The 19535-nt window shown below is 31.1% G+C and overlaps 1 protein-coding gene across 1 annotated transcript in view; it reads right to left on the bottom strand.

Annotated features, from left to right (window-relative positions):
- Positions 1-12259, bottom strand: part of LOC124354076 (synaptogenesis protein syg-2-like) — a 105859-nt gene extending 93600 nt beyond the window's left edge. The window contains exon 1 of the mRNA XM_046804270.1: positions 11937-12259. Within this exon, the coding sequence (XP_046660226.1) occupies positions 11937-12024 (88 nt within the window). The 5' untranslated portion in view covers positions 12025-12259. The remainder of the gene's footprint in view (positions 1-11936) is intronic.
- Positions 12260-19535: the final 7276 nt, after the last annotated feature.

Genomic DNA, 19535 nt, shown 5'->3' with positions numbered 1-19535 from the left:
TAAACTTTATAAGATCAATTTGTTAAGGCATTAAGCAGAACGACATGAATTTCTTATTCCGATCCATGCTGCTGCAGGAGGAAGATGGATCACTCGTATTATTTAGCTAAAATCAATTAGAATACAGGTATGCTCTAGAAGATGATGATTTTGTGTAATATTGCATATATAAATTCAATTAGTTTATATTGGAACTTTATATGCAGGTCCTACAACCTTGGCCTTGGTTGGAAGATAACTATTGTGTGAGTTTTAATGCAAATTCAATGTTTATATGAGATTCTGTATAGATGGAAATTTGATATAACCAGTAAGAGTTACAGAAAAACCTATTCGTTACAAAATTTAAAGTGGGATATATACTAGAATAAGAATAAGAATAAGAAATATTTATTCCATTTGAAAATAAATACAGATATAAATCATAATTAAAAACTCGGAATTCTAGCCATCTAGTTAGGTGGCGATGGCTAGCACAGTTTATCAAACAACTAAATTGGCATACAACAGTCTATATTTGACACTTAAACTGGCGGTCCACTGCAGCGCCTACTATATACACACAAAGTATTTACACAAAACTATTAAGTCAAAACTAAGAATTATAGATTATTTCTTGTTAAAATTAATACCCCAGTAAGTACATATTTTCAAATTTTACGAAACAGAAATAAAATATTATATATTCTAAACTTTAATGCTACCATTTTCAATGTTTTCATCCACAACATAACATTTAATGGAAAATTAAAATTACTCCCAAGATGAAGTATTACATCATTGTATAATACAATTTTAATTTACATCGAGTTTATAATATATCACTGAATGATGCCTGTTAATTCGGTAATTTTCATCCTTTTCCAGCAACCAAATTCTAGTTTTTTTTTTTAAATAACTGTTTTTTACAAATAATTTTGATTTGGTTTGGTAGCAGTGTTTAAACAATTTTGGACCTAAAAATACAAATGACTTTCTAAAGAATGACTTTATACACTTTTGGTCTTTTGAAAAGACCTTCTGAAGCAGCTCGCGTATAATATTTTAAACTGTTTATTATTGTCATCACCACTTCGCATATAAAACGTTTTTAATACTTTTAAATACAAATAGATATTTTAATGGTAGTATTTTCAACTGTCTGAACAGAGAAGGGACGGCTCACGTTTACATTTAAATGTTATTTATTCTAATAAAGTGCTTCTGTATTATCTCCAGTGGGTTTAAAGCTTTATTACTAGCTCCCCCCAAATTTCTATCCCATAGAGATAAATCTGGAGTGATTTAGTGCAAAGTAAAGGGTGCGCATTACAGCCTCAGGTAGCAAGTTCCTCAAAAAGTAAAATTTTCTGACGTTTCTTCTTAATTGTGACTGTAGATTGTCTGTATGTGGTTTCCAGGATAATGATTCGTCGATTATTATGCCAAGGTATTTGATTTGATTCACTTGCTCTATAACTGGGACATTTACATTTATTGTCATTCTCGCAGTTAATATTTACGTGAAATTTCAAGTTGTTGTCGAAAGAAAACGTTTAAGAACCAAAATTTATAAATTTAGTTTTTTCGGCGTTTACTATCATGTTATTATTTTCACACCACGCTTTTAATGACCGAATGTCGAATTTCATTTCTTCTAAAATGTTAGTCCAGTGTGTATTATTATATTGAAGAGCAATGTCGTCAGCAAAAGCTGTGGCTCTTCCCTTGAAGGGAACGCATAGTAAATCATTTCACGAATATTAAAAACATAGTTGCACTAAGCACAGAGCCTTGAGGGACGCCCCGGGATACAGGTTTTGAGTTACTGGTAATATTAGCTATATTCACTTTTTGAGTTCTATTCGTTTAAATAACTTTCAAACCAGTCCAGCGCAACTCCCCTTACTCCAGCAGCCTTAAGTTTTTCTAAAAGTAATCCGTGATCTACTAAATCGAAAGCCTTTGAAAAGTCTATGAAAATACCGGAAGATTTATTATTGTTATTATACTGTGTAAAACATTTTCCATAAGAGTTGTAATTGCGGTCTCAGTACTCTTTCCTTCAGTAAATCCGAATTGATAGGGCGAGAAAAATTTTACTTTATTTAAAAAAGACAACAACCTTGCTTTCATACATCTCTCAAAAAACTTTAGAGAATACACATAATAGAGCGATTGGTCTGTGGTTCTGTAAAAGTTCCCTATCACCTTTCTTAAATATTGGAACCACAGTTGCTTGCATGAATTTAGTAGGGAACTTTCCACTTAAGAAACTTAAATTCACAATAAATGCCTAAAACTTTGGAGATTTCAGGTTCAATGAATTTTATTAAATGAGTAGATATATTATCACAGCCGGTTTGATTTCTTATTTTTTAGGCTTTTAATGATGGCAAGAGATTTCTTGATGAGTGACAAGGGTTAAGGAACAGCGAGCGCGGCTGGTGCTGGCAGTACCTGAGTGTGTCGGGACGCGGGCCGGGAGGGCTGGTTTATCAGCTGTTGCGCAACAGACACAAAGTAATCATTTAAACAGGTTCGCTATCGCCTGCGGATTCTGTTTTCTATCCGTCCGTCTTCTAATCTTATCTTAGTTATTTTGCACTCTATCTTTTCTGGTCAGTTAAATTGTTTACAATTCTCCACTGCTCAGAAGTGTTACCAGCGTGTGTTTTTGAATAATTTATGATAAAAAAGCTTTTTTCGCGTTGTCATACTATCAAGAATTGTCATACTTCATACTATCAAGAAAATGTGAATTAAATTTTAACATTGTATTTTTCTAAGTTTTAAGTCAACGTCATTGATATACTGGGCTGTAATTCAACAAATATGCAGTGAAATAAACCACAAAAAATTCAAAAAAATTTTTTTCATTAAAAATAATTCCTTACTATTTGATCTTATTGCAATTTTCAAATAAAATGCGAGGAAGTTTATCAAGGTTTATGGAACCTTGATTTCTAGAAGGATGTTCTCTGGTTATGAGAACATCACCCAAAGGTACTAATATAAAGAATTGTTAACCCCAACTTTATCTTAAGAAATTTACGATCAGTTTTAACAAAGACTAGGTAAGATGTATTGTGGTCTCTGAAGTCTTGAGAATGTTGTGTCCTACATCTGGATCGCTTGGTAAATTATAATAGTGATCTTCGAGCTAGCCTTATGGTGGGAGAAGATAAACATCAAACCTGTAGGAGACCTAATAAATATTTTTATCCCTCTGACAAGCAAGAAATGAATTGAGCCTTTTATGAATGGTCTCAACGAAAATCTTCTAAATTTCAGTAAAAGGACATACACAATCACGTACCTCGTACAATAAAATTGTTATAATATGCGTATACATAGGCTCAGTATAATTACCATATTTAATATTCAATTTGTGTGTATTATACTTAGAAATGTAAAATAAACCCAAATAGAAGAAAATATAAGAAATGTATAATCATCCTTCACAACAGATGTCTCTTTCTTTTATGCTTCCACAGGATGAATCCAAACAAAATTAAAATGATCGAACCAAAGCTGTGTGTTATAGCCGCACTCAGTCGTAACGAAGTTTACAGGTTGGCAAACATGTTGGCCAAGCATCACTGCCGCTGTGAATAAATGCTTTTATATAGTTCAATAGAGTCGGTAACCACTTTACACCGGTACTCTTTCCAAACTAAAAGCTGTCGTGTTTTGAATCCATAGCGGTCAAACGGTCTCTAATACCATCTCTTGCTGTTAAAAATGTTCCTGTTTATTATTGCAACTGTAGTGCTTTTAGTAAAAATACCCAAATTGCATTTGCTTTTACGAGTTTTCTGACATGCTTGGAGGAAATAAAATGATATTATGATTTTAAAATATTCACCATTATACAATGGTGAATATTGTGAATATGTTTTATATTGTATGTAAAAACGAAAGTAATAGTTTTAATGAACTTTTCCACAATCATTATTTGCTAAACAAAGCAATCACAGAAAAATTTACATTGTGTCTGTCTATCTGTCTGTCTATCCACATAATATTTATAAAACGAAGTGATTTGTAGGCTTAAAATTTTCACTAAGCTGCATTTTTAAATAAGCTCTAGTGAGTTCGATAATGGTGAATTGATCCTCTCTTTACTTATCGTATACATGTACAAATTGAAACTACTGTAACAATAGAATATGTATCTCTCAAGCTAAACACATACGCGGTAATAGCTTCAATTTATTATTGACTGAGCGTTAGCGAAATTCGAGGGGCTAAATATAATTTCCGCTTATCTGTCTGCCTGTTTGTCTGTATGTGTGTTTGACTGTACATGTTACTTCATTTGATCTGGCTGAGCGTTAGTAGCCATTTTTACATTGGCCTTTGGGTAACATGATGGCAACAATAAAATAGTAGAGCAAATATTTTTTTAAACAAGATTAGTCAAATTTTTTTAGTGTTTAACATGTGGCATATTAACACATGCATCTTACTAATAGAGTAAAATTTAAACTAAATAATAGCGTGGAAAGTCAATGTTAAGGGTTGGTGACAACATTTGATTTTGTCGCACTCTTGCGTTGAAGTATTCTCTCTAGTTCATGAAGCAAGATTTTTTACCATTATTCTTAGATTTTAAATCTTGGCTGAAATATTACTTCTATATAGATAATAATTAATTATGGCAATGGGTAAGTAATATGATGCATATATTTTTGAACAGACAGAGTACAATAGTATGAGATTTCAACATTTGACATTTATATGCATAGAGTAAAAAAGTGGAAAGTCCATTATAAAAGTAGGTGAGAAGTTTTGGTCTCAGCTCACTCTGATGTTGTATTATCCTCCATATGTAACCGGAACCATTATAATTGGAGCAGTGCTATGAAACCTACCTTGAAATAAAAAGGTTAATATATCATAAGGATTTCTCAAAATATATTTAATTTGCAGAATTTAAATTTATCATGCACATTCATTAACACATAGACAAGAATTAGTTTTATGATAGAGTATGTTCAATCATAGAATTTGGCTGAGCGTCATTAAACCTTATAACTCAGTTGACTAATATAATTTCTCTTTTTAAAGGTAGGAGAACGTCAAAATTTCTTTTTTATATGATTACCTGTCAGTCTCTCTCCATAGCATATCTGGAGAATGAAAAGAGCAATCGATTTAAGGTTTCGTGTATAGCATCAGGAAAGCCTGTCACGCAAAACATGACGTGGCGTACCCTTACCTTGTTACTAGTAAATAATAATAATTTGAACAGATTCATCAGCTATTAGTTTAGGATGTAGTCCCAGATTTACATATGTAGATTTATTTATATTTTGAAAAGTACCAATTTGTTTTTAATGTAAGATTATGAGTAGCTATTCAAATAGAATCGAAGTAAAGTTATTTTTGTATTAAAATTTAAGTACAGTTAATATTCCATTATAAAAATAATGCCTGTACAAACAGGCATTTATTGTTGGTTTCTATTTGTGCCAATTATGAGTATTTGTTCTTATATTAATAGTTAATAACTTACTGAAAGTAGATTAATTAAAAGACAATTGCACCGAAATTATTATTACCCCAGGATGAAAAAAACGCCCTATTTTCAAAATCATTATATGATTTATTAATTGATAAAAGTGCTAGTCTAAAATATTGTAAGAGTAGTTTTCACAATCGGCGAAAGTAAAGTACTTGAGAAATAAGTTTATCCATTCAAATAGGAGCATCGGTATAATACTTATTTAAATAATTCCAAATACACAATGGAATACATTAAAAATCATACATTTCCTTATACGGTTGTTATAAAATTCATTCAAAGCTTTGCAACCTATAGCATATCATGTTTTTCTTAACCCATCTCCCTCATTCATTTTAGAAGAAATGTTATGAAGTTGAGAAAAATATTGTTCATCATGATATGAATTGTATTTATATAAGACTACAAAGAATTATTAGCAAAATTTATATTTAGTTAACCAAGTATTTTGTTTTGAATAGTAGTAACTTAAAAAGATGATTGATTAAACTTTTAACAATTTATATAATAAAAAATTTTTGTAAAAAAATTTACAGTAAAAGTACTATGTTTAAAAAAAAAGCTTAAATATAATAAAATATTTTCCTTTTGAGCAATATATATTAAAGTACTAAGCAATATAAACTCAATATTACGAATATCATATGCTCATCTAACGTTAACTTAAGGTTAATTATATTTTTCAATGCGATTTTTACGGGTAATTAAAACAACTTTGCTATTCCACGTTTTGAGCATTACGTTAACTTTAAATTCGTAATATTTAATAATAATTTATTATGTCTCTTTCGGACTTATTCTTTTTTTCAACAACGAGTACTTTAAAGTAATACAATTATCATTAATTTTAAGCAATATAATAGAGTAAAAGTTAGTTACTTAAGGTAATAAAATTTACGTAGGGATTGCAAGTTCTCTCAGGAAATAATAAAGAATTATAATAAAGAATAAAAACTGATAGCTAACGGAACTTTGGCGATGAAAAAATTATTATTGTTAAATTTAGAATGAAAAAAGTTTTATTTTACTCCCCCCTCTACTACAATGAAATTATATTACGAACACGCTGGTCTTGCAATGAAAGTAACTGTAAAATGTGTACCTGAGCCAACATAGGCTTCATATCTTCACTCGTAATTTTAGTTTCAGCCTCGGAAAGAACTTCATTCCACGTAATGTAAGTGCTGGGTTACTCTGCTGGTCTTTTGTATGCCCACCAACACTGTTTTCCTGTCCAATCTTGGCATTCGTCCTTAAAATTTGGCCACCTTTATCATATTTGAAATTTTAATGCAATATAAACACCTGCATTCAAATTTTTGTTCACAATCATATTTCTTTCTATGAGTAATATTTTACGATTTACTGTTATATAATTGTTCCTAGAATAGGAAATTGAAAGATATTTATCATATCGTTACTGAAAACCATGTCATTACTTACTGGAGAACATGCATATGGTATTACCCTATATTTTCATTGAAAAATTTTAAAATTAACTGTGAATTCTGGCTATGATTAAATAAACATTAATTCTTATTGTCTCAGAAAACTTCTACTTTTTATTAATTAATACATTTTCTGTTCATAGTTCATAGAAAAATAATTTTTTTTTCAAACTATGTTTGATAATTTAATATCCATGATAAATATCTTTGGCAATAACACACTAAAGTATACAGCAATAAATGCCAGCATCATAAATATTTTAATACATTCTTTACGTTTTGTTTAAATTCGTTATATGCCGAAATGAAGGTCATAACTATTTGCACTTATAAACTAAATTGTATTACGTTGTTGGTTTAGCTGCAGCGAAGCCTATCACTCGTAGAGATAGGAAATTTCTATTTATTACTTTATGTTTTTGCGGACTAACTAGAAACTTTCGGTGACCAGAAGTCTTGAAATTTTGCATGAAGCTTTATTTATATATTAGCAACACTTAGTTGGGTTATGGTTGATGTCACTAAATGAGATTTGGCTGACCGTTTATTAATATTTTTACATTGGTCTTTGATGCCAATGAGAGAGCTGAATAAATAAATTCGTAAACAAACTGAACCAAATCATTTAAGATTCAACACGGGCCTTCTATTCATATAGTAAAAAAAATAGTAGTACGTTAATGTCGAAACTCAGTGATAAGATTTGATTTAAGCTTAGTCTTGCGTTGCAATAACATCCCTAGTTCAACGGAGTTTTTATTATTTTAACACTGGTTTGAAACCTATTTTAAAGTACAAAAATTGGACTGCATTATACGGCAAAATATCATGTGAAAGATTTCATTTGAAGACTTTAAATTATGAGTGTAACATCATTTCTACACGCATAAGAATGTTTTCTATGATGATGTGGACTAAACATGGAATTCTGGCTGAGCATCATTGTGAGCTACGACTTAGTAGTTTGGCACAGTTTCTTCTACTTCTACCCGATGGTATATGAGAATGTCTTTATAACTATGTACATTCCTCTTTGCAGGGCCACTCGAGAGCAAAATGAGCCACAGATTTTAGAGGTTTGCTGGTAACCTCAACGACGCGACACGTGGTGACGTGCACACCTACCTTGTAACATGAACTGCATGCAAACCCTACATGTTCCTTTTAGTATAGGTCCAACAACCGAAATTTTATAAATGCATTTTACTTTAACAGAGATATCATATTTACTTCACAAAAAAGACATTGGTTAATCTTAGATATTATTTTAAAATTACTAATTCAAATATATAGTGTAAGAACATTACATACATATTAAACAATTCCAAAAAGTAATAATATAGTTGGATTAATTAAATGGAACACCTTTATGGTTTCTATCTATGACTAGTCCCACCGTGCAGAATTAATAGCAGTAGCACTTTTCTAATAAGTATAATATTGGGGTGATAAGCAGTGCCACAAGGAAAAGTTATTATGTTTTAATATATGTGATTTTGTACAACACTATTAACTGTTAATATTGATTGTATTAGCGCACAACAAAAGTTAATGAATAATTCGAAACAGGTGCGGATATTACTGTGCTTCTTAAAAGCAGACAATTCATTTAGTCACTTGTTTCAACACTTTGAACCGTCATCACAGTAGTTTAGAGATATAATAATTTTTTAAATATTGCATGGCACTGATCCCGATCTCTCGGTCAAAGACAAAACGCTCACGTAAGAAAGTCTTGTTTATTAAGTTATTTATTGGAACTTAGTAGATAGTAACAGGTAAACTGTTTCTTACAACTCAAGCTCTAAAACGATACCTAGAATTACTCTTTATTCTCTCCTTTGTAGAGTTCCTATTCAATTACATAACGCCTCACCATGTACAGATGAAAAACAGACCTTGGTGATTTGTAAGCAATACAATTTGTCACTCTTTGTCTCCCTACATTTATATACGCTTGTTAAAGATTGTTTTGCTTATATAGAGCTAAATAACATTATATTTGCTAGTAAATATATGATTTAAAATCATGGATCCGAAGTCTGTGTGATTGTGTCGTGAGAATGCTGAGATGTATGACTGTGAGTGAATGTGTAGTTAGGATATATTTTATGATGCATTTGACTATTGCAATACAATGTTATATATTACCAAACATGCACTAAAGAGATTATTATTATTATTATAGTAAAGGTACTTGCATTTTAAATTTTACGAAAGAGGAACAAGATTTACAAGATATAAAAACTAGTATGTCCAACAATGTAAACACTTTTTTTATCCTCGCAGATAAATGAAATATATACCTAGAAGTGCAACGGCTTTAGGGATTGAAATAAGGTTCAAATCCACAAAATGTTATTCCATTATAAGTACAACTAGTATTTTATATTAGTCTAAACAGACTTCCAGCACCGGAATAACCTAAGAATAGAAGAAGAATATAATAACCTAATGAATTCATATTTTTTTCGATAATATTTTTCAGACCAACGTATATTATAATTTCTTGATCGGGACGTTAACACAAACGCTTATATGTTGACGAAAGTACTTTAGACCGAGAATAGGTTAATAAGAATAGAAGGAGGTATATACATACATACATATTAATTACATTTCTACAAATAGAAATAGCCTAATTTTATTTCAATAAAGGTTGAATTACAGAACATACTGGTTCCATCGGTCCATCGGAACTCGAACCTGGATCTCTCACTTGTCGGATGAGTGTGCTACCACTACACCGCAGAGGCCTCAATTTTCACGATTCAAATATTTCGTAATTGCCATTTCTTAATCAAAGTGGATTATGTTGATTCCGTTTATATAAACTTTATTCATGGGCGAAACATCGTTTCAATTTGGTGTTCTGATCATATGTTAGTTGATTATTTAAACACAGTTGTGATAGAAACAGCCAAATACAACATAATTCAATCGTAAAAATACGGCCTCTGTGGTGTAGTAGTAGCATACACACCGGGCAAGTGAGAGATCCGGGTTCGAGTCCGGAGAGACAAGTACGTTTTATAATTCAATCTTTATTCAACAATGCAGAATCTTTTCGGCCAAAGAAGACGTTTATGCAAACACTACTAGTTAACTGGGTATAACTTAGACCGGAAGAAGATATCAGGGCTAAGAGTAGACACTTTTTCAATAATTATTACTTCTCAGACCGAGTATATATGTTGTTTCCAACAGGGCATATATTTCAAGAAATATTTCAGCTCTTCTGAGATAAGCTTACAGCTATAAAATCTATTTCTTCATTTTACCAAAATGATGTATTTTGTATATAATGTATAGGTATTAAATTATAGCAATGCACTACATTATTATACATCATTATATATTCATTATGGTATAGTCCGTCGATATAGTATGACTCATCGTTATTTAGTGTTATTAAGATTTATAAATTCATGTAGAAACAAGCGTTAAATAAAGGTATGTTTGTTTTCCTAACTATTCTTTTAAATTGCTGCCAACTACTCGTAGTTTACCAAAAAATTATAATGACGAGAATATTGAGGATTTTAATGTAAGTGTATGAGACTAAACTTAATATTTATATGAACCTTACCAATTTAATTTGATTATGGTTATTATGGTTTTACATATAGGTGTTACGGCTATCTTGTTCATATTTACTAAAACATTTCGTACAATAATTACTATTAACAAAGTTAAAATAAAAATATTAGAACTGTAATAATAGGGTAGTTTACACAGATTTCGTTCCAGCTAATTTTCTGATAAAATTTGCTTATCTAAATTATTTCAGAAATATTTAAATTTAACGGCGTACTAAATCCTTATTTGTTCTTCAGTTATTAGGATTCATTAATTATTTGGTAAAACGTTAAAGGCTTATTTGATTACTCTTTGAAAATAAATCAAAAGTTTACAGGTTATGAAATATCTATACCATTTATAGGATATAAAAAAGTAACTATTTATCTAACACATATATGTTTTACTGAGAAAGAATTTATCCCTTTCTGCTTGAAAGAAAACGTAACAGTATTTAAATATATATATTTTTTTGAAAGTCCTTTTAGATTCAGAATAAAAGTCCTTGATCAATAGTAGGAGGGCAATCCATCAGAGGAACTTGTTCTTCTCTGAGCCACCTTATAAATCGTGATGGGATTGGCGAATAAAAACACTTTCCTTTTGAATATAGTCCTTGCCGAAGATTATTCAAAGTATTTTTGTGCGTTTTACAATTATAAAAGGGCGTCGCCGTTATGTAAAACATTGAGGTCATGTTTTTATTTTGAATTGGACGCCAAAATCACAGGTAAATGATACAAATGTAACTTTTTACTAACATGAGCAATGATACACAGCATATATCTAACATATGCAACAAATAAGTAATCTTAAGACGTCAATACTGCTCTAGTTGTGAATATATTGTATAACATGAAATTTACAGTTTTAAAAGTCAACATAATTTAGACTTTTCGTGTTACTGTGATTTTTTAAATTATGTGACAAAATATTTTGTATTTTAAAAACTGTATAAATAATAACTTATAAAATTTTTAGATTAAGTGCGTCATAGAAATTTAAATTAATATTAACTTATAAAAAGTAAGTAGGTGATTATTTGTGTTGCATGGAAAATTTAGTTTGTTAAAGGTTTCTTGTCACTATTTACAGAGGTACTTAACATTTCTCTATTGAAAAAATTTAAATGACTAGCAAACCTGCAGTAGTACATATTAATGGTAGTCGGTGCATTACCTCACTGCAAATTTCTATATAATAGGGGAAATTTTTAGTAAACTAAATTAAGAATAATCTTCACACAGACAGCGTTTTGAATAAAAGTAAGAACATTATTAATAAATGTTGTAGTATAAATGTTTCTGTAAGTGACTTGAATGAAGTAAATGCAATAAAAATAAAATTGAACGAGACAGTATCAATAAAATTAACAACTATTTTAAATAACTGGAACTTACTCGGAGTTTCGGTAACAATTACCATGTCGTCCTCGTCAGAAGCTAGGCTTGTAGTAAAAACCAATAGCATTAATAACGGCACAACCATTTTTATTATCGATAAATAAATGTCACGAGAAAGAAATATTTGTAAAATATAACGTTGAGGAAACAATAGACACTCCGCGGCTTATCAGTATTTGGAACCTATAATATCGACTTTTAAATAAGGAATTATTAAATTAAACAAATATTTTTTTATAAAAAATTTAAAACTGAATGTCGGTTTACTCGAGATGTAACAATACCGAGTGTCTATCAAGTCGCAACCGACACCGACGCAGGTCTGCCGCCGACTGACGAACACACCCCCGCCTCGGCAGTGACACGAACCCGGCCGGAAACTACCGAGTACACCCAATAAAACGATCCATTTTCCTATTTAATTTTGTCAATACCTTGCACACCAAATAATTTCCAAATTATAATGTACATTTGAAAGAAAATGCGTGTTTAGATTCAGTTATTTTGAAATCATTGACACTTTGTTTCAAAACCAACAAATAAAGCCAGGAAACTAACGTAAAGGCCCGTCATAATATCTAATGACAGTGAATAAACCAACATAATGAATTCACGTATAACCCCGTTGAAATAGTACTATAAAATCAAATTTCAAACTTCTAAAATTCTGTGAAAAAATAAAAAAATATTATAATTATATAATTCTTAGAGTACATCCATTTTTATAAACAACTATAATCTCTTCTTATAATCAGATTTGAAGTTTTAAACAAAGTATGTTTTATTACTGTTTATGTACATTTATTTAACGTTTTTTATGATAGTTTAATTGTTTAATCTTTTGATTTAAAACGTTTAGTGTAAATATTCTGTAACATTATTAGTTTAAAGGTTCTGTTGTATGAGTAAAAAACCTTAACAATAAAATTAATACCATTACACACACACACACACACACACACACACACACACACACACACACACACACACACACACAAATATATATATATATATATATATATATATATATATATAAAATCAACATATTGATGACTGATACATATATAAACCAACAAATCGTAAGTCATCCTACACTAAGACGAGTACGTTAATATATTTAAACCAGCTTTATACGTAGGTATGAGGAAAGAAAGTCAAAAGGTTGAGAGAAAGCCGTCAAAACATCAAGTGGGCAGAGGATTCCGTCAGTTTCTAAAACACATTATTAATACATATGCGACTTTGCATAATGAATAAAATACTCGCGACTTGCTCAAAACTGCCTGCAGGGCTTTCATGTAAAGTGATTAAAATTATTTATTAACGACTCTCGAGACACACTATGGCATGATCATCATACGGACTTTCTAATATACGGACTCTCTTTGGAATAATAACATGATTAGTCTGAAAGACAATACGACAGAGCCCTGAAGATTTAGAGCATAACAGTTTCTATGAGTACTATTTCGGTAACTCAAATAAATATGAACAAGAAGTATGAACTAAATGATTTTTAATAACTACTTGAACTCCAGTAATTTTTTGTACTTGGTGTAATAAGTATTAACTAAATTATTTATTAAATTACATTAGACATAAATAACAAGTTAGATCCTAATCCTTAAAACTTACCTATATTTTTTCAGAAATCCGGTTATTCATATGATTGAACTCTTTTGTTATGGATTTCTTAAATTTATGTATTATATTATATACTTATATTTAAAGACGTTTTAAGAATTTTTCATTATCACATGACACTCTATAATAACAACATATTACAACGCATCGATTGACAAGTTCCACATTTGTTATGAAAAAAATGCATACACTTTCTTTTTTTTAGCAAGAAAAGTAATAAAGTGCTGTATACGTAATAGTAAAAAGGTTAATACTGACAAAATAAATTTATTACTTATGTAAATGAAGCTTAACTGTTCCATAGGTTTTTCTTCCAGGAAAGTTTCTTAATCAATTCTTAATAGTATTTACGATTTGCTGTTATGTTAGCCCTATCGCTACTAATATTTTTACATTGATTTTCCACTCTATATTTTTTCTACTCTATTATAACTAAAATATCATATTATTTTACTCCGTTCGTTTACATATTGAAGTATCCTGCTACTTTCTCGTATTCTCAAAAAATATTTGATAACACAGCCAAATCCCATGAAGAATCCCTATCATCACACTCAGTGGTCATATGATAATATCATAAAGGTCAGCTTGCTCTTGAGATTTCGTGCGGACAGGCAGACAGATAGACAGATATAAATAAAAGAACTTTCCAGGCCCTCAGGTGATAGGCTTTGGTAACGCTCAGCCTTTAACGGAGATATACTTTAGTTTACATATACATTTAGATAGAAAGGTAACAAAAATAAATAAAACTACATGTAAACTGCTGGTCTGACTTATGGCATTAAATAATGCTAATCATTTGATTTTAGACTAGTTTGCTAAGCATTAGCAAAGTCTATTACTATAATATAATATAAAACCTTATTTCCGTACGTCTATCCACACTATATTTTGAGATCGTGGTGAATTATAGACTTTCAATTTTGCATGAAGCTTCAAGTCTATATAATATTGTACTTATTAGACAAACATATTTACATTGGTATTACGAGTAACTAAAATTTTTATGAGAAAATCGCAGGATAAGTAATTTTTTAAGAAACTGAGTACACTCGTATAGCATTTTATTTATACCGTAGCATCAAATGTAACCCACTTCGATAAACTATAAGCTTGATATGTTGTGTGGAACCTCAGCGAAGCCTTTTACGCGACACGTAGTGTTGTATTCATCTCTCCTTCTATCCTATTAAGTGATATTCATTTCAAACACGTCAAAAGAATTACTTATCCGGAAAAAGGTGGATGCTATGGAAATTCTCAAGTGTCCGTAGAACAATTACGTATAATATGTTAAAGACTACCGTAAAATTATTATAGCATGGTAGGAACTACTAAAAATATTAATTTTATTAATTCCGGTTTATTTATTTGAAATCATTTATCAATCACCAATGGCTCAAACATTAAGGATGGAAGTATTTAATCATTCATTGATACAATTAAAACCTTTCCTATAATGGGATTTGCCCTCGCAAACTGGTTTAATAGACGTTACAGCAGGTGACAGCTTCAACAACTCAGAAGATGAATCAAGGTCAGAGGAGTCGTAAATTGTAGAAGGTAGTGTACGAGTATACGACCCAGTATGGTAATGAAGTGAATCATGTGTGGGTCTAGTAGGAGAACCGACCAAGCTTAATGTAGAGAAGATGCATCCCTTCCATTTCTCCTTTTCTGTCTCTTTCATCTACGGCCACACCTCATGTCAAGTACCAGGCTTATGTTGCTTGCTAAAGTATACAGCTCTTTGTTTGAAGGTTATTTTTGACGATGGAAGGATTGTGAGGGAAACAGGATTTTTCCGGACATTTGCCATCGTTCAGTGAAACAAGAAAACAGTAACACTACGTTTCGAGATCTGCAATCTGATCTCTTCTTTAGGTAAAGAACTAACCTAATACATAACTACAAACTAGGTTAAAATAAACAAATCTTACTAAAGCGTTGTGGCACGCCTAAGTCAGGAATCACAACCTACATGTTGTTTGTCAACTTCACTACCTCTAAAGACATGCACTTAATACAAAACTATACCAAACACTAATCATTAAACTAAACTACGGAATACAGGTCACAATACGTCTTCACTCGTCTACTAACCACCTACGACTGACCAGAGGGAGACTAGCCAATGGTAATCGTGACGGCTGGCTAAAACAAGATGGCGGAAATACAAGGGAAGGGGGACAGGAATGGGCCCTTTCGTTATTATTGGTTCATGCGAGATGAACTTCTTAAAACCATATTGTGACTCCGCATTGGTTTATTACAAATATCCGATCCGTTTGATACTTTTGGTTTTCTCTTTAGTTCATTTTTTAGAATTGGCAACCAAAGCGGCCTAATCTCGACTGATGGTTGACTGATTGGTTGGTCTGCCAATTCAATGTATTACAACATTAGAACCGCGTTTAAAACACACAACACTCTTAGACAAAGTCTCGTAAAAACAAAACCAAAAAATGGCACACAGGATTCCAAAAACTGTGTTTACAGTATAAAATGTAGCTGCAATAGGGAATACATAGGCGAGACAAAAAGACCACTAAACGTAAGGATAAAAGAACACAAAGAAAACACGAGAAAGGGTTTCACAGAAAAGTCAAAAATTGCACACCATTGTTGGTCCGAAGACCATCATATGAATTGGGATGAAGCCCACATAATACATCGGGAACCACATTTCTTCAAAAGGAAATAAATTGAGGCAACATACATTAAATATACAGCTCATTTCATTGGTTATTAGTGCTACTGTGTCACATGCTAAAATTGCATGTCCTAAGTTTGTTTACTCATTTATTTACATTTCATTTTTATCTCAGCGTCATGGTTACTCATAAAACTAATGTAGTATGCTCCAAACCTTATGGAGTAACATAGACCATCAGTAAAGTTAATGATGCTTATTTGGAAATAAAACTCCACTCTAAACTGTTAGTTTAGAAGCTAACCTTTGTTCTCAACATAACGTGCTGATAGCCAGACAAATAGAAATGAATTGTTTTAGCTTAAGTGAAAAACTTAGCTAACCTTGAGCCAATTTAAAATCCAAATGGAATTAAAAATCCAAATTTTGAAATCAATGTTCGTCTACTTACTTTTGCAAGAAATGTCTAATTAGTTTTGGGTTATTATACAAATTTATTGATGCATACATAAAAATACCAATATGTTAAACAATAATGCTTTAAGGAACTAACAAACACATATTCATAAAATATTAACTAAGAAACGAAGATTTTTAAATCCTAATTTAAAAAAACATTCATAGAAAATTCAAACAAACTAAATTCATATTAGTTAAACAAGCTTTAAATTAGGAACCTTTAATATATTAAGGATGTTAATAGTACTAAAATAGTTCATTCATTAAATATAATTTTAACGTAAGTTGTTTGGTGAATACTCTTTGAAGTGAAGGTAATATAAAAACTGTCTGCATTATATTGCGATGTGTTTAGTTAAAGTCAGGGAAAACCGTGTTTGGTTGCATACCACCCTTTGATGTAACATTCATTCACCACAACGGCGCTCTTTTCCAATTTTACAACTTAAATTTTTAGCCACGCTTACTTTGAGAGTTTTTTAAGTAAACTTCCAATGGCTAAGTTCTTGGTTTCTTAGCTTTACTGTTATTGTTAAACAGTTTTTTGTTAAGTATACTCGAGAAAAGTACTCTTATCTGTTTGCTTAGTTAAAATAATGAATAATTGTATTTTTTCTTTAATTGTGTAATGTACGATGTTTTTTGGATAGGTTTTATAACTGGTAGAGCTTTAGCAAAACCTATCACTCAAGGGGTTAATGCAATTACGTTGCTGTCTATCTGTCTGTCCTTCCGCACTATATCTCCTAAGTTAACTGTCCTACAGACTTGATATTTTACACGAAGATTCATTTCTGTTTACGCAAAATAGATGGTTCATGTCCTATTGCATTCTGTTAAGCTTTAACTAGTATTTTTACATTGTTCTTACGAGTAACCATAATGGCAACGAGAAATGACAGAATAAATAAATGTGTAAACAATCTAAGAGCAATTGTGACATTATAACATATGAGATAATCATATTTCAAGTGCTTGATATTGAAATAGGTATTTGATGTTTATTGGATGCACTTGTAACAGTTTCAAACATACCTACTAATAATAACACTAACTAATACTAGCCACATTTTCCACTACTAACTGAGGTTAGAGATTCTGTCTATTACAACTCTTCGTATTTATTTGTTGTAGGAGAAATAATTCATTGGGACAAGTGAGTTTTCGTATTGTTATTTAAAAGACTTTTATGGAGGTAAAATGCATAATAACTAAACTCATATTGAACATCCTTGGAAGTAAACATAGCTATAGAGCTTAAAATAATCATTGATCAATATTTGGATCATCGTAGTTTAGTGAAATACCACTATAAAAGTATTAAGGATAAAAACATATTTAAAGCACATTTCGGTGGAAAGAAGAACGGGCAATAAGGTGTTTGATATAATCTGAGCGAGGTGTCCATTGGCTCTGTTAGATGGCATGTAGAGTGAAATATTTTAATTCGTAGTTTTAAAGCATAAATACGCTTATATTCAAGTTGTATTCACCAAAATGTAAAAGCCGCAAAGCATCTAACCTCGAACATCTGTTTTAAATCGGACGCTCATTTCAATCTGCTATGGTTTATTTAGGATAACAAATTTAAAATCAGTGATATACCTCTTATTTATTCCTTAGAATAAACAAGATATCAGTATGCCAGATTCAAGTCACGTTTGATACTTCACTGAAGATGCATAAATAATTTCAAGTGCATGGCTAATTTTGATTTAGAATTATCTTGCTGCCAGACAGGGAGACATTCCATCACACGTATATTTTTTTAGGCCCCACACACATGTATGAGAAATTTAGCCAGCTCTGTGAGTGATAAGCTTCATTGTTGCTTAGCTAAATCACATCGATAGACAAATATGACCATCACCGATCTCAATCTTGTGTATGGAACAAAAATGCTTGGTAAAAAATAAACCTATGAAATAGTTATCGAGATATTTTCCCGATAGTTAGACTAAATGCGCCATTAATAACCACAATGTTGTCTATGTAAAAGTGTAATCACTTGTGAAACATTCAAGGTCATACCTCAATTCATTCTTCATAATATATTATGGTGCACTGACAGACAAATAAATAGACAGACACATGGTTAGATGAAGAAAAGGATAATGTTGCTAGTTTTGATAGAGACCACTAAAATAAAACAGTCTATAGCTCATTTCCTTATCACGATATCCCGTCCCGTGGAAATTCAGGCTTTACTAACGAGGCTACTAATTTCAGCAAATGCCACGAGGAACTTAAACCGTCATAAACAGTATGTTGTTAATGTATAAAACAATCTTCATACAAATCATATCTTTAAATAAACAGAAAGAGAAATTTCGCTAGCATTCTGAGTAGTAAGCTTCAATAAAGCTCACCCAACAAATATAATAATTAAGTCGTGAAAACAAGACGGCAAGAACGTAGTATAAATAAAATGTTTGTTAATATCAAAACCCAAATATCCAATAATTATTGGTATCATATATATAAGATTAACGACTCTGGACTCTTTTTTAATTAATATAAATTGCTCATATGGCTAGTACTAGCTAGTTCCATAAAATTACTGTTATACAGTAATAACAGTATTAAAAATTTATTTAAATTTCCGTTATTTATTTGATAAAGGTAGATATTTGGCAAGATAGACATTAGAATGATAGAAAATGAGTAACTGGGATGATGCAAACTCACTCATGTGGTTTTCTCCTCTTTTCAGATACTCGGCAAGTCACGGCTGATGTCACACACTCCGGAAAGTGCTCTCTTGAGGTCTAATCGGTGTCCATAGACCGTCTAGACAGACAGTTGGCCACCGCTAACGTTACAGAAACACTTCACCA

This window comes from Homalodisca vitripennis, chromosome 1, assembly GCF_021130785.1.
Source record: "Homalodisca vitripennis isolate AUS2020 chromosome 1, UT_GWSS_2.1, whole genome shotgun sequence".
NCBI lineage: Eukaryota > Metazoa > Arthropoda > Insecta > Hemiptera > Cicadellidae > Homalodisca > Homalodisca vitripennis.
The sequence above is the reverse complement of the archived record's forward strand: the minus strand, read 5'-3'. Positions and strand labels throughout refer to the sequence as shown.